This window comes from Phyllobates terribilis, unplaced genomic scaffold (genome assembly GCF_046119375.1).
Source record: "Phyllobates terribilis strain yellow unplaced genomic scaffold, ASM4611937v1 Scaffold_3__8_contigs__length_932513732, whole genome shotgun sequence".
NCBI classification, from domain to species: domain Eukaryota; kingdom Metazoa; phylum Chordata; class Amphibia; order Anura; family Dendrobatidae; genus Phyllobates; species Phyllobates terribilis.
In genome coordinates this window covers 382,438,352-382,464,073 of record NW_027362763.1, presented here as the reverse complement: position 1 = coordinate 382,464,073, position 25,722 = coordinate 382,438,352, and the positions used below count along the sequence as shown (strand labels likewise).

The following is a 25,722-nucleotide window of genomic DNA, read 5'->3' as shown; positions in this document are numbered from 1 at the left end:
ATGGGGGGGGTGACATCCTGCATGGGGCATAATATAGGGGTGTGGGGAGTGACATCCTGCATGGGGCATTATATGGTGGGGAGAGGTGACATCCTGCATGGGTCATTATAATAAGGAAGGGTGGTGTGACATCCTGCACGGGGCATTATATGGGGGGGTGACATCCTGCATGGGCCACTATATGAGGGGGAAGTGACATCCTGCATGGGGCAATATATGGGGGCCAGTATCCTGTATGGAGCGTTATAAGTGGGCCAGTATCCTGTATGGAGCGTTATATGGGGGCCAGTAACCTGTATGGAGCGTTATATGGGGGCCAGTATTCTTTATGGAGAATTAGAATTATATGAAGTCCATGATTCTGTATGAAGCATTATATGGGGTCCATTATTCTGCATGGAGCAATATATGGGGCCCATAATACTGTATGGAGGACTATATTGTCCGGTCTGCACTGTGCGCTGCAAGGATTCACCGGTTTCTGAGCTATTGTAGAATTTACAATAGATATCGCTCATGTAATGTAAAAAGTGAAATGTTTGGCATTGTACTATATATATATATATATATATATATATATATATATATATATTTCTCTGCTGTATCTGTGTATCATGAATCGTGGTATGTGTTAAAGGGGCCCACTGAGACTCTTTCGCCCAGGGCCCACAAAAACCTAGAGCTGGCCCTGTCCTTATTATACAAAAAGGGGGACAAAATCAAAAACTTTCTTTTGCACTTTAAAAACTTTTGAAATCACTGACACCCAAGATAACATTTTTGACATATTCAATATTTTCATAACTGTCTTTATATGATGATAATAAACAATTATCTCCCCCTTTTGTAAGTCCATAAAATGAATGTTTTACGTTGTATATTTTAACATTTGCAGTAAGGTTTTAATCTAAAAATCTTTGAATGTGTAAAGCAATGAAAATAAACAACTGTTAATTCGTTAAAGATATACATAATGTTATGTGTATGAATGTAGCCGAGTTACAGTGCGGAATGCAGATGATATGGAAAATAAGCCACTGATAGAAGGGGTTATCCTCCTCTTCCTAACAAAAGAATTCTGTGGAAACCATTTAGATGAACCATTGTTCATATATTAATACATGGACGTCTCAAATCTCCTCATCAGCTCGTCACTTTGCCTCTTACAGGGGAGTTCGGAGCAGTCGTCCATATATTCTAAAAGGGTATAACGACAAAGGTTGTCCCAATGAGGTCATTTCTTTACAGGGAACACGGGCAGCATGACCGGCTCCTGTATTCTAAACATTTTTGTTTTACACTGAAATGTTGCTGCATTTGAGAGAAAAACAGTTTGGGACGAGGTGACTAGTCCAAGAGATCTGTCCCCACAGACTTCTACCCATCCGCTCAGCTAGATAGACAGATCTTTCCCTAAACACACACAATGGAAGAGACCTGTCAGTCTAGCGGAGCAGGTAGGGAGAAGCTGGCAGGGACCTGCCTCTTGAACTTATCACGTTGTCCTGACCACGTTTACAATTATAATTTTTCCTGAATGCCGATGTATTTCAGTGTAAAACATACATGTTTAGAAAGCAGGAGCTGATCTCTGGTCCATGCTCCCTTGTTCCCTGTAAAGGAACGATCCTACCAGGACAACCTCTGCTTTTATGCCCTTTCAGGATAAACAGACTTTGCCTGGGACTCCTCTTTAAGAGGCAGCATGAAGAGCTGATGAGATGCAGCAGCATTCCCTCAGGTATTCTCCCTCAAGCATCATGTTCTGTATCACTTGACAGGTTCCCTTTAAGTAAATGAATAATGACTACAGCCCACAATACAACTACCTCCTCTATGTGGTATATTAGAGAACACAGACAAGAATATACTTATTGACATTCAAGTTTTGCTATGATTCTTCCCACCCGTTCCCCTCTACTGTACTGTTAATTATTAACCATGTATGTATCCTGCTTTACATTTAAATGTTCTGAACCAAGACTGATTTCTGCTTCTGGATCTCCAGCAGTGTGATGGACTTCTCTGACTTGTCAATGTTCCTAATAAGATTCTCGAGTCTTCTTTTAATTTTCTTTTGGTCCTCTATGGCACATCCAATAATGATGGACTGGAACTTCTGATCAATGGGTCCAGGTGGGACATCAGAAGTACAAGCAGCATACAAAGACATCAGCTGTTTCTTTCCACTTTCCAAGTTGTCCATGACTTTCTTCAGAATCTCATCAATAACTAAGGTGGCTTGCTGTAGGGATGAGGCTTGTTGCGGGTTTCTGATGGTTTCCACTGAGACTTCTACAGTCACTGTGCGAGTCATCAGACGTTCTGCAGTTAATGTTAGTTCTTCTCTTTCACCTAAATAATAAATTGATATTCCAGTGAGTCAATGACATAAAATAGCTGCTCAGGAGCTAAAATTATATTGTGTTATTATGAATATTTATACTTAAAAAAGAACTCCCATTTTTTTCTAGAACTGCACCCCTCATCTGATTGTCTCATTTTGCACTTCTCTTACACATGGTGTACTTACTTCTAAGTAGTTCAGCCTGCATATTGCTTCCCTTCAGCCTTTTATTGATCTATACTTTGCTCTAATTTCCATTATACTACAGCGCACAATTGCACGGGCAGCTAGAGCCAGTACCTTCTCAGCCTGCTGAGAAAACAAATTATTATTCCCTTTATCTTCTCTCAAATAAGCTAATATATTATAAGTATACAGACAGGAGATGTACCGTCATCATCAGTAACTGTTATAAGAGTTTCTGTCCCTATTCCCAATCCATGTGGAAAACGTTAGCTTGAAAATGACCACACAGGTCAAAATTTTGCTGCTGCGCCTATATGGAGAATGTAATAGAGAAAAATTAAAATCTATCTTCAGAGAGGGGATATATCAACCTTACATTGAACATATGGGATTAATTATAACTGGGGAAGTGAGAAACTAATTATAACTGGGGAAGTAAGAGAGTGCTGACACTTCAACTTCCATTTACGTAGGGACCTCCTGCAATGAACAGGTGATTACAACAAGGAATCTGATGAGAACCAGCCAAAAAGGCTAGGATTTGTATACACCGAGGCGGAGAAGTACAGGGGCTTCCTCTGTTCAAGGACTTAGCTTCTTCTGTTCAAAGGATTGTCTCAGACTTTTTGGAGCCAGTGGTCAGTGATGAATATTGGGGTTGGCATCAATCAGATATTTATGGGAGATATATTTTTGGTGTTGTATTAAAGGGATGAACATAAAGCATTCACTCACATCACTGTAAGGCCATTCTAACCCCTCCAACTTTCCGATGGATGATGCCATTCATCTCTATAGAAAGGTAAAATTGCGAAAGGAAACATGAGGACAATAACTGGGACCTCTAGGGGCGAATATATCATGAAAGTTATGGATCTCATAAAATTCAAACAGACCTAGCCCATCCCACAACCAGCCACCATATGAGCTCACCAAGGGGAGGTATGTGCACGTAACCTTGATCTAATAAAAAGCAGAATTGCGTTTTTTGTATTTTGTCAGTCCTGGAAGGTAGAGCTTGCTGTGGGTTTTGTCTGTTTTCCTAAGGAGTACCTCCCTCCGCTAAGCTCTGAGTCATTTCCATGACATCAGGTTTTGTAGTTTTCTTTTGTTATCCTTTTTATTTTATGTAATTGTATATACTGTATTGTTTTGTTCCCATTTTGTATCTTTGTATATTTTTTACAAATACTGCCTAGCTTTCCAGACTAAATATATCAAATTTAATAGCTCTATTGCTTTTGCTCCGTAAACCGCAACCCGGAAGCCATACGTTACTTATAACGGATGTCCAATCAGCTTGTATAAACAATTGGTAGTGGCAGTTAGCAGTTCCCTTTTGTTATTATGGAGTTGGCAGTGACCGGGATATATATGTATATATATTCCATGAATTGGAATCGCAAGTGTATATACCATACGCTCACTGTGAGTTCCTCAATATCTGGCCTAGTAGTGGAAGCACCGCGGCCTCATCCATCACTCGTTAGTCAACTGCGTAATTGCCCTGACAATTGGAGGTGTTGTATCCCCTGACAAACTGGCAACAGTGGTGGGATCTGCGTGATGTCCCCGGTGTTACCCGTGACAAATTGGTGGCAAGCAGTGGGATATCACAGAGCATTAGTGATCTGGGGTGAGCAATCACCCCTGTCACTAAAAACTGGCACAGACCCTGCAAGAATTCTGTGCAGAGTTTTGAGGATCGAACTCAGTGTTTATTTATGCCTGGGACAATATTGTACGTGTAACAGTTACACCCCTCCCCTTTCTTCTTGTTCTTCTTTTTTTTCTTTTATTTGTCGAGTTACTAAGCTAAGATGGTAGATGCTTACAAGAATCATGAGAAAGCTGTGCTGATCCACTGTGTGAGGCACGAGGTGTAAATGGGTCTAACAAGACGAAAGAGATGTTGTTCTGTGCCTTGGTGGAGGATGATGCCAGGCACCAACACGACATGACACCAGAGCCCAGGACCAGAGGAGCACCAGGATGCCCAGTTGTGTATATGGTTCCAGAACTGTCTAACTCAGAGGGCGCTAGCAGCAGCCATAGCTCCCAGTGTGGAATGGACTCATGCTTGCCATTCATTCTGCAGCAAGTGGGAGGATGCAACCCTCAAATGCGGATGCAGCTTGTACTACAAGAACGCAAAGCATAGTGTGAGTTTGCTGAGTGACAGGCTGAGAGAGCTGAGCGACAGGCTGAAAGAGCAGAGCGGCAGGCCCAGGCCGAGTGAGAGGCGAGACAAGCCGAGCAAGAGCACCATCTGGAATTAATCCGACTCCAGAAAGAGCAATCTACCCCACTGAACAGTGAGTCCAGTAATGCCAAAAGCTTTAAACCCCATTCAGAGCATTTTCCTGTCATGGACAAGGAAGCAGATCTGGACACATTTTTGAGGGGGTTTGTAAAGGCCTGCAGACAGTACCAGTTGCCTGATGACCAGTAGGCTTGATATTTAACCCCAGGGCTACGAGGCAAAGTTCTGGAGGTGTTCACCGCTCTCCCTTGAGATCAAGATGGAAACTATGAAGCCATCAAACAGGCCCTGATAAAGGAAATATCAGCTGCCCCTGGGGTGTACCAAAAAAGTACCGGACCCTCCAACGTGGACCTCACGATAGCTATGGTGATGTGGTGGACGGGCTCAGAGCCAACTTCGAGCAATGGTTCCAGGGATTAACGGCTATGACCTTTGAGGAATTGAAGGACCTTACGGTGAAGGACCAATTTCTTAATCTTCGCCTTGTGGAGGTGCGACAGTTTGTGATGGACCGAGAGCTTAAAGAGGCCTCACAGATTGCCAATACCTATGAGGCCAACCATACACCTGAGGTGCGGAAGTCAGCCGTCGTCAGCAGGAAAAGGGGTAAGCCGACACCTAATGCCCCTGCCAGCTGGTCCTCAGGAGGTCTCACCCCATCTTCCAGCATCTGACCTGCATCTGACTCCCACCGATGCTACACCTGCGACCGACCTGGACATATTAGCATCACCTGCCCGGAGAGGCAGAAGAAGAACCCCACATCCGAGGCCCAAGGGCTTAATGCAGCAGTCCTTTTTAGTGGGTGGGGTAGCTGGGAGGGCCCATGAAAACTTGCAACAGGTTACTGTGGGTGACACAGTCACTGTGCGGCTCAAGGACACTGGTGCAGAACTGTTATCCGCCCTGATTTTGTGTTCCCTGAAGAACTTATCCCTGGGACTCTGACTGTCACCGGGATTGGGGGGTGATCACCGACCTTTACCGATGGCCCGGGTTTAACTAGACTAGGGTGAAGGGAGGGGTTAAGGGAAGTGGAGGTGTCCGAGAATCTCTCGACAAATATTTTATTGGGGACCGATCTAGGACGGTTGGTCGCTCAATACGTTCCTGACAACTCTCCTAGATCAAGTACTTCATGTGATTCAAATGTCAATAACTTGAATGTTGATGTTATGCATGATGATGTGTTTTTCTTTGTACAGGAGAACTCATCCATGTGCTAAGGGTGATGGGGACAGGCACGGGGATCATAAAGAAGGTGGTCCCATGCAGCTGACCAGTGTCATGACGGACTGTGACATGGTCAGTAGTAACTGGCCCATGATTAGCACTGCTCTTGAGGTATTAGGTGAGAATGGGGACAGGCACGAGGATCATAAAGAAGGTGGTCGCATGCAACTGACCAGTGTCACGATGGACTGTGACATGGCTGGTGGTAGCTTCCCCATGATTAGCATTGCTCCTGTGGTATCAGGGGAGTCAGGGAAAGTTTTATCCCCAGCTTATCAGGATGTTGGGAAAGTGTGTCCCACAGCCTGTCACGGTGAGGGGAAAGTGTTACCCACTGCCTGTCAGGGTGGTGGGAAGTGTTACCCACTGCCTGTCAGGGTGATGGGAAAGTGGAACCCATAGCCAGTCAGGGTGATGGGAAAGTGTTATCCACAGCAGCCTGTCAGGGTGGTGTGAAAGTGCTATCCACAGTCTGTTAGAATGGTGGGAAAGTGTATCCCACAGCCTGTCAGGGTGGTGGGAAAGTGTGTCCCACAGCCTGTCAGGACGAGGTAAAAGTGTTTCCCACAGCCTGTCAGGGTGATGGGAAAGTGTTATCCACAGCCTGTCAGGGTGGTGGGAAAGTGTGTCCCACAGGCTGTCAGGACGAGGGAAAAGTGTTTCCCACAGCCTGTCAGGGTGATGGGAAAGCGGTACCCATAGGCTGTCAGGGTGATGGGAAAGTGATACCCACAGCCTGTCAGGGTGGTGGGAAAGTGGTGCCCACAACCTATCAGGATGGTGGGAAAGTGGTACCCACAACCTATCAGGATCGTGGGAAAGTGGTACCCACAGTCTATCAGGGTGAGGGGAAAGGGTTACTCACAGCCGGTCAAGCTGATGGGAAAGTGTTGTTATCCCCTGGGGAGACAGCCTACTTGGCCGCTGTCACCCGCAGTCAAGAGTGCCCAGAACGCAGGTAACGTGCTACTTTCTGGACCGTCATCCTCCAACGGGATAACAGGACCATTTACTGGGCCAGAGCAGGTCCCAGAGGGTTCCTGTGAGGTTGGGGCCTTAACGTCGCTTCTGGCTACCACTAACCAGGAGTTTTCAGTCCAGGAAGGAGAGATATTGTGGGATCTATGGAGGTTGTGTTGTGAGATGGTCTTGGGAGATGATTTGTAAATCAGTCTCCCATGCCAACTCTAAAAGGAGGAGGTGTCATAGAGAAAAATTAAAATCCATAAAGGCTTCTATAGAGAGGAGATGTATCACCCTCATATTGAAAATATGGGATTAATTATAACTGGGGAAGTGAGAGAGCTGAGACTTCAACATCCATTGAAGTAGGGACCTCCTGCAGTGGACAGGCACTTACAACAAGGAATCTGATGAGAACCAGTCAAAAAGGTTAGGATTCGCATACACTGAGGCAGAGAAGAACAGGGGCTTCCCAGTTCAAAGGGCTCAGCTTCCTCTGCTCAAAGGATTGCCTCAGACTTTATCTGTATAGAAAGGTAAAATCACGATAGGAAACATGACGACAATATCTTCTGCCTGGGACCTCCAGGGGTGAAGATATCCTGAAAGTTAGGGATCTCATAAAATTCTAACAGACCTAGCACAATCCACAACCAGGCCCCATATGAGCTCACCAAGGATAGGTAAGTGGGCGTAACTTTGATCTAATAAAAAGCAGAATTTGGGTTTTGGTCATTTGTCAGTCCTGGAAGGTACAGTTTGCTGTGGGTTTTGTCCGTTTTCCTAATGAATACCTCCCTCCGCTAAGCTCTGAGCCATTTCCATGACATCAGGTTTAGTACTTTTTTACTTTATGTAATTGTATATACCGTATTGTTTTGTTCACATTTTGTATGGATTGAATATATAAAATGTAATAGCTCTGTTCCTCTTGCTCTGTTCACCGCACCCCTGAAGCCATACGCTACCTGTAACAAGTGTCCAATCGGCCTGTATAAATGATTGGTGGTAGCAGCTAGTAGTTCCCTTTTGTTATTGTGGAGTTGGTAGTGACCGTACCGGGGTATATACAGTGGGGGAAATAAGTATTTTATCCCTTGCTGTTTTTGTACGTTTGCCTACTGACAAAGACATGAACAGTCTATCATTTTAAGGGTAGGTTAATTTTAACATTGAGAGATAGAATATACAAAAAAAAAATCAAGAAAATCACATTGTATAAATTAGATGATTTTTTTTGCATTTTGAAGTGAGAATTAAGTATTTGATACCTCTGGCAAACAACACTTAATACTTGGTGGCAAAACCCTTGTTGGCAAGCACAGCAGTCAGACGTTGTTTGCAGTTGATGAGGTTTGCACACATGTCAGGAGGAATTATGGTCCACTCCTCTTTGCAGATCATCTCTAAATCGTTAAGATTTTGAGGCTGTCGCTTGGCAACTCAGAGCTTCAACTCCCTCCATAAGTTTTCTATGGGATTAAGGTATGGAGACTGGCTAGGCTACTCCATGACCTTGCTGTGCTTCTTTTTGAGCCACTCCTTTGTTGCCTTGGCTCTATGCTTTGGGTCATTGTCTTGCTGGAAGATCCAGCCACGACCCATCTTCAATGCTCTTACTGAGGGAAGGAGGATGTTGGCCAAAATCTAGCAATACATGACCCCATCCATCTTCCCTTCAGTACGGTGCAATCGTCTTGTCCCCTTTGCAGAAAATCACCCCCAAAGTATAATGTTTCCCCCACCACGCTTCACGGTTGGGATGATGGTCTTAGGGTTGTACTTATCCTTCTTCTTCCTCCAAACACGGCGAATTGAGTTAATGCCAAAGAGCTCAATTTTTGTCTCATCTGACCACAGCACCTCCTTCTCCCAATAACTCACAGAATCATCCAGGTGTTCATTGGCAAACTTCAGACGGGCCTGCACATGTGCCTTCTTGAGCAGGGGGACCTTGCGGGCACTGCAGGATTTTAAATCTTTAAGGCGTAATGTGTTACCAATGGTTTTCTTGTGACTGTGGTCCCAGCTTCCTTGAGATCATTAACAAGTTCCCCATTTGTAGTTTTAGGCTGATCTCTCACCTTCCTCATGATCAAGGATACCCCACAAAGTGAGATTTTGCATGGTGCCCCAGATCGATGTCGATTAACAGTCATTTTGTATTTCTTCCATTTTCTTACTATTGCACCAACATTTGTCTCCTTCTCACCCAGCGTCTTACTAATGGTTTTGTAGCCCATTCCAGCTTTGTGCCGGTCTATGATCTTGTCCCTAAAAAAATTCATTCATATGTTCACTCATATGATACTTTTGGTTGGTCTGTTTACATTTACTAGGTATTATTTGTAAATTATGGATAATTTGTACATATCAGACAGTATTTATTAACTTGACGTGTAATTGTGCATTATATTGTTTAGGGATCCACCCTGTATGTCATTTACATTAGTCGTAACATACATGCCTTGACACTATGTTAACATTGGTTTTTCCTCTTTTCCAGAATCAAACCTAAATCAAAGTTCCCTATCCCGAGTCCCATCCTTCCGGCTCTCTCCCCATGGACCAAATTTTTTTCTTTTTCATGCTCTTCATCAATGTAACGGGTCTGGGAGGTGGAACCTCTGAGCAACTATACAAAGGGGCAGTCCTTGTAAGGAAGCGGGTGGCTCCCAGGGAAGGCGGGCAGGTGGTCACGGCAAGTGACAGGGACAGTCTCTGGGTAGAAGGGCAGGAAGTCACGGCAAGTGACGGGGACAGTCTCTTGACAGGCAGATGGTCACGGCAAGTGACAGCAGGGTAAGAGTCTCTAGACGGGCAGGTGGTCACGGCAAGTGACAGCAGGGAAAGAGTCTCTAGACGGGCAGGTGGTCACGGCAAGTGACAGCGGGCAAGAGTCTCTGGACAGGCAGGTGGTCACGGCAAGTGACGGCAGAGCCTCCAGGTAGGCTAGCAGGCAGGTAGCAGGTGAGCGCTCCCAGGTGAGCGGGCAAGAGTCTCTGGACAGGCAGGTGGTCACGGCAAGTGACGGCAGAGCCTCCAGGTAGGCTAGCAGGCAGGTAGCAGGTGAACGCCCCCAGGTGAGCGGACAAGAGTCTCTGGACAGGCAGGTGGTCATGGCAAGTGACGGCAGAGCCTCCAGGTAGGCTAGCAGGCAGGTAGCAGGTGAGCACTCCCAGGTGAGCGGGCAAGAGTCTCTGGACAGGCAGGTGGTCACAGCAAGTGACGGCTAAGCCTCCAGGTAGGCTAGCAGGCAGGTAGCAGGTGAGCGCTCCCAGGTGAGCGAGTAAGAGTCTCTGGACAGGCAGGTGGTCACGGCAAGTGACGGCAGAGCCTCCAGGTAGGCTAGCAGGCAGGTAGCAGGTGAGCGGGCAAGAGTCTCTGGACAGGCAGGTGGTCACGGCAAGTGACGGCAGAGCCTCCAGGTAGGCTAGCAGGCAGGTAGCAGGTGAACGCTCCCAGGTGAGCGGACAAGAGTCTCTGGACAGGCAGGTGGTCATGGCAAGTGACGGCAGAGCCTCCAGGTAGTCTAGCAGGCAGGTAGCAGGTGAGCGCTCCCAGGTGAGCGGGCAAGAGTCTCTGGACAGGCAGGTGGTCACAGCAAGTGACGGCTAAGCCTCCAGGTAGGCTAGCAGGCAGGTAGCAGGTGAGCGCTCCCAGGTGAGCGAGTAAGAGTCTCTGGACAGGCAGGCAGGTATCAGGCAGGTATCTGGCAGGTACTTCCTGGTCCGCAGGCGGACTGATCCATAGACAGACTGGCAGGTGCTGGTAGGCAGACTGTCGGACCACAGGATAGCAAGCAGGTAAGCAGATATCAGGCAGGTATCACGCAGGTATCAAACAGGAATCTGACAGGTGACTGGCAGGTAACTGGTAACGGGACCTGAGGGCTGAAGCAGAGTTGAAAGGCTTTGCAACAACATTGCTCGGGCACCTCCATTTTGGAGGAGGTGCCTTATATATGGTGAGGTCCTCCAGCCATTGGCCGGGGACTCCTTAGGACGGCGCGCGCGGCCCCTTTAAGAGAGGGGGAGCGCGCGCCCTAAGCACAAAGGCCGGGAAGCAGCGCGCGCTGCCAGCAGAGCGGGAAGAAGACGCCGGGCACGGAGCGGAGAGGTGAGGGGAACGGTGTCCCTGCCTAGCAGGAGGCAGGGACGCCGACACTACAGTACCCCCCCCCCTTTTTTAGGCCAGACAGAAATTTATCTAGGATGAGTGGGGCATGGATGTTCTCCCGGGGCTCCCATGTTCTCTCCTCAGGACCAAACCCCTTCCAATCCACTAGAAAAAAGGTCCTTCCTCTTATCCTTTTGGTGGCCAGAATGTTCTCTACCTCAAACTCGTTTTCAGCGGAAACCGGAGCAGGAGGCGTACCTGTAGACTTGGAAAAAGAGTTAAGTATCACGGGTTTGAGTAGAGATACATGGAAGGAGTTGGGAATCCGCAAATTGGCCGGGAGTTTCAATTTATAGGCCACCGGGTTGATTTGTTTGATAACTTCCAGTGGGCCGATGAACCGAGGCCCTAACTTGTAGGAAGGAATCTTGAGCCGGACATATTTGGATGAGAGCCAGACTTTATCTCCAGGATGGAATTGTGGTGGATCCAGATGTCTCTTGTCAGCCTGTTTTTTCATCCGCTCGGATGACTGAAGAAGTGTGGATCTGGTACTTTCCCAAATGGAGGAAAATTCGTTAACGAGAGATTCCGCAGCCGGATTGTCCACCGAGGCGGAGACGGGAAACGGGATCCGAGGATGCTGACCGAAGACTACAAAAAACGGGGATTTGGAGGAAGATTCGCTCTCGTGATTATTGTAAGAAAATTCGGCCCACGGTAAAAGATCCACCCAGTCGGAATGGTGAGCATTAACAAAGTGCCGGAGGTAACTGGTTAAAATTTGGTTGATCCGTTCTACTTGGCCATTGGACTGTGGGTGATAAGCGGAAGAAAAGTCCAAGGTGACCCCCAGCAGTTTACACATGGCTCGCCAAAAACGAGAGGTGAACTGAACCCCTCGGTCAGATACGATGTGGAGAGGAAGACCATGAAGACGGAAGACATGATGGATAAAGTCTTTAGCTAACTCTGATGCAGACGGGAGACCCGGCAGGGGAATAAAGTGAGCCATTTTGGAAAAGCGGTCAGCGACCACCCATATGACCGTACAACCGGCAGAGATAGGGAGGTCCGTTATAAAGTCCATAGCTATATGCTGCCACGGGGCAGCAGGTACAGGAAGTGGAAGGAGACGGCCGGCTGGCAGATGTCTCGGAACCTTGTTGCGGGAGCAGGACACACAGGCTGAAACAAAGTCTATTACGTCCTTGTGCAGGGTAGGCCACCAGTAATGCCGGGTAATAAGCTGGAGGGTCTTTTTCTGACCAGCGTGGCCAGCTAGCTTGGACGAGTGTCCCCAGTGTAGAACCTTCTCACGATCAGGAACAGTTACGAACGTCTTACTGGGTGGAAGACGATTTAGATTCACGGGGGCCACCTGCATTACTTTGGCAGGGTCGATGATGTGTTTAGGCTCCTCTTCAAGATCAGAGACCAAAAAGTATCGGGATAAGGCATCAGCTTGATGTTTTTGTCAGCCGGGCGAAAATGAAGAATGAAATTAAAGCGGCGAAGAACAAGGACCACCGGGCTTGGCGCGGGTTAAGTCTCTGGGCACTCTGGAGGTAAGCCAAGTTCTTGTGGTCCATGTAAATTATTACCGGGTGAAGAGCCCCCTCGAGCAGGTAACGCCATTCCTCCAGTGCCAGCTTAATGGCCAACAATTCTCGGTCTCCTATAGAATAATTGCGCTCAGAAGAGGAGAAGAGTTTGGAGAAAAAGCCGCAAGTTACCATTCTTCCGGAAGACGACTTTTGGGTAAGTACTGCTCCGGCTCCGGAGGAGGAAGCGTCGACTTCTAGAAAGAATTGTTTGTTGCCGTCCGGACGATGCAGCACAGGGGCGGAGGAAAAAGCTCGTTTTAAGGAAAGGAAGGCCTCCTCTGCTTCGGGCAGCCATTCTCTGGGATTAGCGCCCTTACGGGTGAGCGCCGAGATAGGGGCAGTCCGGGAAGAGAAGTGCGGAATGAAGAGGCGGTAGTAGTTGGCGAAGCCCAGGAACCGCTGAATAGCCTTCAACCCCTCTGGTCGGGGCCACTTCTGGATGGCAGACAGTTTCTCAGGGTCCATTTGTAGGCTGGTCTGAGAGATTATGTAGCCCAGAAACGGAAGCGAGGTCTGCTCAAAGAGGCACTTCTCATATTTAGCGTAGAGGTGGTTCTGCCTGAGCAGGACCTGACAAACGTCCCTCCGGTGAGTGAGAAGATCCGGAGAGAAGACCAAGATGTCGTCCAGGTACACCACCACGCAGGAGTAGAGAAGGTCACGGAAGATGTCATTGACCAACTCTTGAAAGACGGCGGGAGCGTTACAGAGACCGAAGGGCATTACAAGATATTCATAGTGGCCGTCCTGGGTGTTGAATGCCGTCTTCCATTCATCCCCCTGACGGATACGGACCAGATTATACGCCCCACGGAGGTCCAGCTTGGTGAAGATTCTAGCCCCCCTCAGACGGTCAAATAATTCAGGAATGAGCGGAAGGGGGTATTTATTCTTCACTGTGATCTGGTTAAGGCCTCTATAGTCTATACAGGGACGGAGTGAGCCGTCCTTCTTTTTGACGAAGAAGAAGCCTGCTCCCGCCGGGGAGGTAGATTTCCGGATAAATCCCCGGGCCAGATTCTCCTCAATATATTCAGACATTGACCGGGTCACAGCAGCAGACAAAGGGTAAATACGCCCACGGGGAGGAGTAGCGCCGGGCATCAGGTCAATTGGGCAGTCGTACGGTCTATGAGGGGGTAATGTCTCTGCTTCTCTTTTATTAAAGACGTCCGCAAAAGACCAATAGGGAGCCGGTAGGCCGGGTAGATTGGCTGGGGTAGGAGAAGGACGAGCAGGATGAACGGGAACTAAACAAGTCTTATGGCAGTCCTGTCCCCAGTGAAGAACTTCTCCGGTCTGCCAATCAAGCACGGGTGCGTGTCTCTGGAGCCAAGGTAGGCCTAGCAAGAGGGCGTGAGAGAGTCCAGGCAGAACATGGAAGCAGATGCTCTCAGAGTGCAGCATTCCCACCTGCAGAGTTATGGATTCGGTGATGAGTTGGATGGGATGTGGTAAGAGGCCCCCATCCACGGCGGCGACAGATAAGGGTACAGCCAGAGGTTTGGTGGGAATGCGATATTTCTCTACCAGGGACTGAGAAATGAGATTTCCGGCAGCTCCAGAGTCAAGTTGAGCCAGTTCAAAATAACGGTTCTCCCCGCAGGTGATAGAGACCGACAGCATTAGAGATGGAGAGGGTTTATTTCTGTCTAGGGTGACCTCTCTGAGCGATCCTAGACACAGGCGTTTCCTGACCTCTCCGGGCAGGAACGGATCCGGTGCTCCTTACTGCCACAGTAGAAGCAGCTCCCCTCGGCACGGCGTAATTCTTGACGGGTCTTGACCATCTTGGTCTGGTCGACCTGCATAGGCTCGGGTGAGTGCGCCGGAGGAGTAACGGAGGAAGTGACGGATCTCTGGAAGGTAGGGGCAAGGCGTGGAAACCTCCTCTCACGGGTGACCTACTTGGTGCGCTCCTGGATCCGGATGTCAATCCGGGTGGCAAGTGTAATCAAGTCGTCGAGAGTGGTAGGAATGTCCCGACCGGCGAGTTCATCTTTAATACGGCCGGACAGACCCTCCCAGAAGACGGACACCAGGGCGTCGTTATCCCAGGCAAGCTCCGAAGCAAGGGTACGGAACCGTATGGCATATTGGCCCACGGTGAGACTTCCTTGGCGGAGGCGTAGCAGAGATGAGGCGGATGAGGTCCTCCGTCCTGGTTCGTCAAAGACCTTCCGGAAAGCCGAGAGAAAGCCTGGCAGATTGGACACCAGGGGGTCTCCTCTCTCCCATAGAGGATTTAGCCAAGCCAGCACCTCCCCCGTGAGATGGGACATGATGAAGGCTACTTTGGCTCGGTCGGTGGAAAACTGGTGTGCCAACAGTTCGAAGTGCAGAGTGCACAGGTTAATGAAGCCCCGTGCCTGACCGGGATCTCCGCCAAAACGAGGCGGGGCGGTGAGGCGGGGACCGGGAAGAGGTGCCATGGAATTGATGAGCAGCGGCGCTGCCGGGGTAGGAGTCGTGCGACTAGAAGCCGCTCCCGAAGATGTAGTCAGTGTGTCCAGGCGGGAGTTAACACTACGCAGGTGGCTCAGGATGGACTCCTGTTGGGACCTCTGACGGGATAGTTCATGGCATAGGTCCGAGAGCGAGGGAGCTTGGGTGCCACCGGGTTCCATGGCCCGAGCAAACTGTAACGGGTCTGGGAGGTGGAACCTCTGAGCAACTATACAAAGGGGCAGTCCTTGTAAGGAAACGGGTGGCTCCCAGGGAAGGCGGGCAGGTAGTCACGGCAAGTGACAGGGACAGTCTCTGGGTAGAAGGGCAGGAAGTCACGGCAAGTGACGGGGACAGTCTCTTGACAGGCGGACGGTCACGGCAAGTGACAGCAGGGCAAGTGACGGCAGAGCCTCCAGGTAGGCTAGCAGGCAGGTAGCAGGTGAGCGCTCCCAGGTGAGCGGGCAAGAGTCTCTGGACAGGCAGGTGGTCACAGCAAGTGACGGCTAAGCCTCCAGGTAGACTAGCAGGTAGGTAGCAGGTAAGCGCTCCCAGTTGAGCGAGTAAGAGTCTCTGGACAGGCAGGTGGTCACAGCAAGTGACGGCTAAGCCTCCAGGTAGGCTAGCAGGCAGGTAGCAGGTGAGCGCTCACAGGTGACCGAGTAAGAGTCTCTGGACAGGCAGGCAGGTTTCAGGCAGGTATCTGGCAGGTACTTCCTGGTCCGCAGGCGGACTGATCCATAGACAGACTGGCAGGTGCTGGTAGGCAGACTGTCGGACCACAGGATAGCAAGCAGGTAAGCAGATATCAGGCAGGTATCAAACAGGAATCTGGCAGGTGACTGGCAGGTAACTGGTAACGGGACCTGAGGGCTGAAGCAGAGTTGAAAGGCTTTGCAACAACATTGCTCGGGCACCTCCATTTCGGAGGAGGTGCCTTATATATGGTGAGGTCCTCCAGCCATTGGCCGGGGACTCCTTAGGACGGCGCGCGCGGCCCCTTTAAGAGAGGGGGAGCGCGCGCGCGCCCTAAGCACAGAGGCCGGGAAGCAGCGCTGTCAGCAGAGCAGGAGGAAGATGCCGGGCACGGAGCGGAGAGGTGAGGGGAACGGCGTCCCTGCCTAACAGGAGGCAGGGACGCCGACGCTACAATCAATATCTGGGCTCTGTATCATCATTTCCTCGCAGTGGAATGCATCCTATTACTAATGGAACGCATGGGGTGCGTCACATCCGGTCAAGTGATCCCTTTAAACACTACAGGATTTGTCTCTAGTAGCAAAGATGTCAATGTGCTTAAAGGAAGTGGGGGAGGGTCTTTGTCTCGATGCTACTGATCTTCTGTGTGTTCAACTGCATAGATGCAAAATAGAAAGGTGAGCTTTCGGTTTAAGGCAGACAAGCAAATGGACATTGACTAAAGCAATGCATGCCGGGAAGTGAGAGAGGATGTTCCAACATTTATTGTTCTGGCAGAAAGCTAATGAAGAGGAGACACCCACTAGTAAAAAGTGAATGGCAAATTACACATCATGAGAATCGAAACAGTTTCTCAAGATTTTAGACTAATATGTGCACCAAAAGCAGTTTTAACTTTTGAAGGTATTATGGCAGCAAGACTGTGCTTTTATTCTGGCTTGCGGTAAAATTTAATTCTCTTTAGGTCAGGATTAGCTGATGATATGGATAAAGTGATGAATATAGGTTGTCATGAGCACAACCTAAGCCAAATGATCACAGGGCACATTGAGCCTCCAAAACGTAATTGCAAGATAAATTCCTTAAACAACTCAATTATAGGATAACTTTCCAGTCTTGAGCCATGTGTGGACTGGCAAATTGACAGTATCCAACTATTTGAGCAGTTGAATCTCCACATCATTCCATTAGTGCTGTCAGAAGATGTGCCCAACCCTCCAGACACTAGTAAAGTATAGCTTACCATCACTTATGTTCCTCATGTCCTGGCTGTTCTTCACATTGTGAATCATCTCCATTAGCGACTCTCTCTCCAGCTCCAGTGCAGACGCTGAATCACGCAAGGATTGGACTCTAGGCAGAAATAAAATAATGACTTGTTACATGAATCCTTTAGATAATTTCGAATCTTCCCTGGACTTTTAGAAGAGGTGGAATATAGGACTATTTGTTAAGGTGGATATTTTACTAGATTTCACAATACAATCTGCATACATTATTAAACATATCTCTTACATTTGATGAGGCTCGTGGACTTACTTTAAAACGTTGTCGGAAGGGAAGTATAATAGTGATACTAAATGAGCATTTTATGAGTTTGGCTGTAAAGTGAAAAAGCTCCAAGTCCAAGTATCTTCAGTTGTGGCCAAACGAACCAAACTGGCATCTGCAGATTGCACTAAGCAGGAGCAGGGAGGAGGGACACTGAGGATTTGTCAATCACGCTAGGTGGGTGTAGATTAATAAAGGATTATACAATAATCCGGATTTTCAACATAGGTACACCAGCCTCATCAGGATTGCGGGATAATTTTAAGGAGCTTGTCCACTACTGGACAAGCCCAGTTTAATTGAATAAATAAATTGAACACAGTGCATACTCAACACATGCAGCGGTGGTGTACCAGCGAGAATGATGTGACTTGTTGTGTTACACGCAGGCTGTAGCCAATAAGGGGCTGCTCATCAGCTGCAGACTTTACCATTTCATCAGAGCGGTCATCTGCCCTCACGGAAAATTCATGAGCAGCAGCCAAAAAAGCAGCCGCTCATGCTGATGCTTGCACATGACAAAAGTCACATCACTCTCCAGCGTTGACATCAAGGAAACAGTGCGGCTGCAGAAGGCATCCTGAATTGATTATGCTATAATAAAATAGGTAATAAAGTATCCCCCACAAATGAGGCTGCATTGCAGGGGTGGGGAACCTCATTCCCGCGGACCTCCATGACCTTTTATCCGGACCCCAGGCAGATTTCTGGGGACTGCAGTGTTCGGACCGGCAGCTGTATTTTGCGGCGACCGGCCCATTAATTTCTTCTTACTCTGTGAGCACACTCACACAGTGTTCACTACTGGAGGCTGAGGTGCATGCAATGAAAGATTACGTCCCGACACTGGTGCCAGCGTCAGGACGTACTTTGTGGGCAGAGTTAGTGTGCAATTTGTACAGCCCTTAGCAGAAAAAAAGATTCCCCACCTCTGCTCTAGTGAGGTCTAGAACTACTCCTGGATATACAGTTGCCTGCCCATGATATAGTATCTGTTAGCATAATTTGAGAAAAGACATTTCAGGTTCAACTAAGAGATGGGAGAGGGTATGAAAGGGGTATAAGGCATGAGAAAATATGACCTAAGAGGACAAGATGTCCATCCTGATCCCAAGTGTTGATCATACTAGATTCAAAATTCAAACAAGACTGCTGCACATTTACCTTTTTATGTAATGTTTCTGCTTAGAAAAAATGATCTAAGACTTTTTACAAACCATGGGGTCCTCAGGTAAGCTATTCCACAGATTCACAGCTTTTATGATGAAGAATACTTGCCACCTCTTGGCATTGAAACATTTTTCTCCACAAGGAGAGGGTTTTGAATGGAATCTACCAGTAGGAACAGTCCTCCTAAGCCATCTATATGGACATGTAGGTCATAAAAAGTTTCATAAAATTATACCTTGAGATCGGCAATCCAACGTATTATTTCAGAGAAATCCATGTTTTTCGTAAAATATGTAAATAAGATATTAAGATCTGTGGACTGGACACAGATCTCCCTGAGAATCTGCCTCCAGAGCTTTAATGACTGACAGTGTGCTCTCCTGACCTTACTGCAGAGCTTAGTGTAATTATAACTAACACATTACAGCAGAGCTGAGTTTTGTCTCATTACAAACACATTTGCAACTGCAGCTCTCCTCTCACAGTGTGGTTAGCTCTGCTGCACAGCTGTGCCTGATTACATCTAACACTTCTTCAGCTTCACTCTCACAGGAAGCCAGTGGGCGGGGGAGTGGAGTACAGCTGGGCAGATAGCACTGTGATTGGAAAGTTACAACTGCATACGTGTTTGTAAAGAGACAAAGTTGAGTGTACTGTGTTATTTATGGTCACACACAGCTGTGTAGTGAGAAACTATTGAAAAACTCATGGATTTTGAACTCCTCAAAAAAACTTAGTATGAACACAGCCTAAAACATCTCTTAAAAGGACTTTCGGAAATCTTAAAATCAGCTCATCTGATCATTGTGGGTGCTGAGTGTCAGACTAACACTGATCTGGTACTGTCCACCGGTTAGGCCATTAACATCATGGTATCACGAAACCCCTTTAAGTTAAAATTATTTTGTCTCCATGACATTGTTATCAGACATGGTGTGTGTGCATACTTGGACTGTGTTTTAAGAGCAGATCTTGAGCAAAGATAATATAAAGGGAAAGTGTTAATGTTCAGCAGGTCACCTGTAACACACTGGCAGCCCTCTCACTGTTTTCTATGTAGTAATAGTCACAAAAATAACAGAATCAGCAGCATGAATTGACAGCTAAAAGATCACTATGTATGGTCAGCAAGACTATGCTACAAAACTATAGGGAAGGTTTACTAAGACTGTGGTTTGTTCTCCAGTCTTAAAGTAGCCCACCAGCAATTTGTTTTATTGTACCTCCGCAGCCAAAGTTTTTATGAGCACAGTGCATATCTTACAATACCCATCACTGTCTTCTAGCATTGCCAGCAGTGTTCAGATCATCTTCTGCACTGCATCACCGCTGTTCTCACCAGCTGGCTCACATACCATCTTATGGGTGGCCAGAACTCAATGTAAGCCCTCAGTCACATATCAGTATTCTTACATCAGTATTCTTACATCAGTATATGTATGCCAAAACCAGGCTTGTCTCCAAAACACAGAACAGGAGTCAATCTTTCAATTAGTTTTTCTTTCTAAGCTCCAGTTCTATCTTTGGCATATAAGCACTGATGCAAAAATACTGACGTGTGAATGAGGCCTAAGCCTATGAGATCCTCAATATAAGTCTCTTAAGAAAGTGACTTCTGTTCCCTACAGCAGACACCGTGAGAGCCGGTTAGTCCGTCAGAGTCATGTAGTGCAGAAGAGGATCAGAACGGCGCCGGGAGTGGAAGAAGGCAGCAACATGTAAGTCTTTTAATCTATGCGCCAAGCACATATTATTTCTGGATAAGGACATAATAAAAATAAATTCCCCAAGTGGTAGTTTCAACTAAATGGCAGTGGTGTAGGAGGCAACTAAAATTATTGACTACTTGTGGACCGTCTTAAAACCTCTTTCCCGGATGTCTGTGTAGGACTTTTCTGAGTCTTCACTTACGGGAACAGGAAGCCACGGCCAGACAGATGGACCCTCCACAGAGAAGGTGGAGGCAGTTTATTACCGTCCCTGCCTTCCAGATCACTGCACTCAATAAGCACTGGTACACAGTTTAGTGAGTAGTGTGAGACTTCTGGCTCCAGTCCTCACAATCATGCGATCGCTAGGTTCTGGAAGCTGCTGGGTTGTAGCAGACCCAGATCATTTCGGCAGCGTATCTCAGGAGGCTACCTTCTCCCTGAAACGGGCTAATGTGTCTGTCACCAATGAAAAAAATACTGAAATGCTAAAATGCCTCCTCTGCCAACAATGACAATATGGTAAATACATGATAACAAATGTATAAATATGCTCTCTGTAAAAATTAGTATTACAGAAAAAATATATCAGCTAAAAATTTTTTTTAGAGACACTTTGTATTATTGAAAAAAAATAAATAAAGCCAACCACTTATTTCCTTTATTTCTTTACATTAAAAGGGGTTGTCTCATGTTGTCTTTAGAAGGAAACAGCTTCTCAGTCTCTTAGTTTTCTACTTGCTGGGGAACCGCATTCACACCTAGAGTTTCAGTGATCCATACACACATCCAATTTTAACACCGATCTGTCTGTCCGGTTCACGAGACTTGGAGCATGTCCAGTGTTGGACTGGATTGGCAAAGGCCCACCAGCGACTGCGACTCTTGGGGCCCACTGTTCAGCTACATGCAAAAATAACATGACCCTAATAAACAAATTTACTTTTGCTTCTATGCAATATTAATTTGGCTAGCTTGCTTAATGAATGATAAGATGATACTTCCTTCGGCACTACTCATTTGCACTTCTTCACAGGGGCCTAGCGGAGGATTCTCCTGTTCTCCTGTGGGCCAGTCCAAGGCTGAGCATGTCCAATTCTCATCTGTTGTGCACATCATACGTTTGGCCATTGAAGTCTATGGGAATCCATTAAAAATGAATGAAAAAGAGAAAGCATCCTTCTTTCTACAGATTTCCATCCCGGTTTCACTGACCCATTGTTAAGAGTCAATGGAGAAATAAAAGTTCAGGCAGTCTCCTGCTTCAATAAACCATGGATGAAAAACAAAATGTCCGCAACGCGGATAAGACATGCAAGAAAAATGGTTAGTTTTACAGGGATGTAAAATAGACAAAGTTGATTGAATGACGCCTAATGATTAATAATTGTGTGGTGTGAGCTCGTGTTACATGTACACCCAGGATTCCTAGCACAATATGATGTTCGGTCACCAAATGAACAAAGTAAATAATGAGGAAGCCGACAGCAGGAGATCAGGGTCAGTCCATGAGGTAAATAGGCCCAAACACCTGTCTCAGGGTCATGGTTTATTACAGCTTTCAATGCGTTTTATAATGGCATCACGTGACAATCAAATGTGTTTATTTGCTAAGAGATCATTTACCAAGAAAGGCAGCACCTACGCCAGCAATAAGGACTCAACACGGAAGTGTAACAGATACCAGCCATAGAGATCTGCAGGAGTACTGGCGTGGGCTGAGGCCTCCTAAGGGTCACCATCAGCGGGGTTCATTCCGAGGTTGCACTAAACATTTTTTAGCAGAGTAAAAATACCCAGCGTAGCATGTCTATGGAGTATTTATAGTCAGGATGGAGCATGTACAGTATGTCATTGTCAGCGATTCCGCTCTACAGTATAACCACATACACGTGTAATACGCCCTCTGCTGGACATGCTGTGATCAGACTGACTGGTGTGCACTGCGTTTACTGGCATCCAACGGGCAGGTGAACGAACACTGGTCATTAGATGAAGGGGAGAAGTTTACCACTACCCGTTAGTTAGGGTAAATGGAGTAAATTCATGAAGCCAAACCCCAACGTGAAAACCCGCAGCAGAAATCTGGGGAAGAACTTCGGGTTTTGGAAGCAGAAGTTTGAGTTTGTACGGCTGCAGGTGAACGTGCAATTTGACCCCATACAGATGGCTAATCCGCATTCCGCGCCCTGCTGCCATTTCCAGGTGGAATCCGGCAGTAAAATGGTTTCCACAATGGAGGAAAACACAGACATAAAAACGGCAATGTAGTTTTCACAATGAAACCCATGTGGTTGTTGTTACGTCACATGAGCCCTGCACCCAATCAGCGCTGGTGTCACTGTTCCATCTCTCGGACGTATAAGTAATCAAGAAGAAGTGATAGCTGCGGCTGGCCGCTCACTTCCTCCTGATTACTTATATGTCCGAAGGCGGGGACAGGGACGCCAGCGCTGATTGGGTGCAGGGCTCATGTGACATAACAACCGCATGCGAGACCTGGGTATTCGAGTATCGACACCATGTCAGCACCACCAGAACGGTGCCGTCATGGGAGGTGAGTATAACTGTTTTTTATTTTCACGGGGGCAAACATTCAGATCCAGAAGGGGCTGTCTTAGTAGTGGACAATCCCTTTAAGTACAAAAATCTTAGTGACTAAACTCCTTAAAAGTTTTTATGGCTACCAGACACAACGTCACATATCGATACAGCACTGTGCAAAATTATAATCAATTCTAGAATATACAATATACCTAGAAAACCCCTTCATTCTCCATCCCAAACCAAAGCCAAACCGAAAATGCAGATAAAGATCTGTAAGATCTGTGAGACTCAGATACCCTACTTGTTGATGGTTTTCACAAAGCATGCTTTCCAGATTGTACTAAACCCACAAACAGCATATTTTATGTACAATATATCTAAAATCTGCAAAAAACAAAAATATTTAGAAAAGGTAAGGTAGAAGAGTACTGTACTTTAGGTTATTTCAGTGTAGGAGATGTTTTCCTCAGGCAGCCATTCTCTCTCATCTACATGTAATGGAATTCTTTAATTCCAAACGAATTGTGAGCCGATCCTAAGCACGCCAGTCCCAGACAATGCTGCATAGGAAAATCTTCTGTCCTGACCTGTTATATAGGTGAGTCATGTTACGCTCTGCCTGCATAGGCGGATTATAATGAGGACGATCCAGGCTACCGCCCGGGGCATCGGGCCTCCAGGGGGCCCGGGGCTCCGGGGTGTCTATGGCCAGATTGCCCTCATTATATGTGCGGCGCCGCGGCACATACTGGCAGACAGTGGCGGGGGGCCCCCGGACCGCTCCCCCAGCAGCGGAACACGGACGCTGCTTCATCTCCGGCCGGGTCAGCACTGTAGCTGTTAACTTTCCTGTGCTGGCCCGGCCGCGTCACTGCTAGGAGACACGGCCCTGTGTGCGGCCGTGTCTCCTAGCTGTGACGTCACCCAGTGCGCGCCCGGCCTGCAGTGCTACTTACCACCGGAGAGGAGCAGCAGGAGGACTGGAGCCGAGCCGGGGGATGGTGAGTCTGTGTGTGTGTTTGTGAGAGAGTGTGTATGAGAGAGTGTGTATGTGTGAGAGTGAGAGTGAGTGTGAGTGTGTGTGTGTGCAGGCAGATATCCTTGTGTGATGTCTGTTGTAAGGCAGCACTAGTCATCATACTGGGGGGATACTCGCTGCACCGGGTAAATTAAGGCACACCAGGCAACACCTTTCCGGTATTTCACAGTCCAGCAGTTTATTATTTATCATAAACCGCTCATAACCGAGTCCATCTCAGTGGCTCGCCGACATATCATACACATAATGTCCAAAAGCCTTTCCAGCGACAGACACGTCCACTTGGCTCCAGATACAGCCCTCAGCTAGGCAACAACATAAATGTCCACATCAATCAGTGTTTTTACCTTCGTCGGGTTTTAGCTGCTTCAGGTTTGTTCGGCCACCGCTGTGGCTTTACGGCTTCCCAGATGGGGGTCTCCAGCCCTCGTACCACAGCCAACATCCAGCCTCTGCCTTTCAGGCTTCACCAGGCCTCTCTAGGCCTCACTAAGCCTCTCCAGGCTAATGGTGTCCCACACGGGAACAGGCCTCACACCTTACACACCCTGTCTCAAGACTACCAGGGTTTATATATCTTCCAGTGCACAGGACCTGTGCTGATGTCACAGTCATGTGATCAGACATTCTGTGTGCATAGGACCTGTGCTATGTCACAGTCATGTGACCAGTCACCTGAGGGGGAGGTACATGGTCAGCCAAAACACATCCTGGACCATTACCGTAATGCCGCAAGCCGCTGCATTACACTGTTTATATGTATTTTTGTGTTTAAAATGTGTTTATGCGTGTATGTATATGTCTGTATATGTTTGTGTGTGCGTGACTGCGTGCGGCCTCCCGCTGTCTCTGGGGCATGGGCGCCGTGCGGCCTCCCGCTGTGCATAGATGGCTACGTGCGGCCTCCCGCTGTGTATAGATGGCTACGTGCAGCCTCCCGCTGTGTATAGATGGCTACGTGCGGCCTCCCGCTGTGTATAGATGGCTACGTGCGGCCTCCCGTTGTGTATAGATGGCTACGTGCGGCCTCCCGCTGTGTATAGATGGCTACGTGCGGCCTTCCGCTGTGTATAGATGGCTACATGTGGCCTCCTGCTGTGTATAGATGGCGCTGTGCGGCCTCCTGCTGTGTATAGATGGCGCCGTGCGGCCTCCCGCTGTGTATAGATGGCTACGTGCGGCCTCCCGCTGTGTATAGATGGCTACGTGCGGCCTCCCGTTGTGTATAGATGGCTACGTGCGGCCTCCTGCTGTGTATAGATGGCTACGTGCGGCCTCCCGCTGTGTATAGATGGCTACATGTGGCCTCCTGCTGTGTATAGATGGCGCTGTGCGGCCTCCTGCTGTGTATAGATGGCGCCGTGCGGCCTCCCGCTGTGTATAGATGGCGCCGTGCGGTCTCCCGCCCACGCCTTCTAAACTGCCCGTGGCCCTTGCTACTCTTAATCCATCCCTGCTCTGCCTATCCATCATATAAGCCTGAGCACACTCCTGCAGATCTCATGTCCGTCTTTGACAGATCTTCTTTTGATCTTTATGAGAGCTCAGAAAACTCATAAACTAAATTCTGTATCTGTTATTCCTCATAGCACCCACTTCGGTCTCTACAAGAGATATCATGGGATATCATAGAAGCTGTGCTGACCCGTTCCACCCTTTCTTCTACTGCTCATATAAGTGATATAAGTCCAGTTATGTACAACTCACAAATAATTCAAGACGCCACAGTGATTCTCATACATAATGAAGAAGACTCCACACGTGGTGAACGCATTAGATGTGATCAGTTCCTTTTCAGATTAACAAGAACAAAGCCCTTTAGTGATGTTATTGCTGAGCTA

At 47.6% G+C, this 25,722-nt stretch overlaps 1 protein-coding gene across 2 annotated transcripts in view; it reads right to left on the bottom strand.

The window, feature by feature from the left end:
* Positions 1-553: 553 nt before the first annotated feature.
* The window catches only part of BAG2 (BAG cochaperone 2), a 43,418-nt gene continuing 18,249 nt past the window's right edge, over positions 554-25,722 (bottom strand). For both annotated transcript variants that reach the window (XM_073675470.1, XM_073675469.1), the window contains exons 2-3: positions 17,109-17,218; positions 554-2,355 (exon numbers count right to left, since the gene is read on the bottom strand). In XM_073675470.1, the coding sequence (XP_073531571.1) occupies positions 1,964-2,355; positions 17,109-17,218 (502 nt within the window). In that variant the 3' untranslated portion in view covers positions 554-1,963. The remainder of the gene's footprint in view (positions 2,356-17,108; positions 17,219-25,722) is intronic.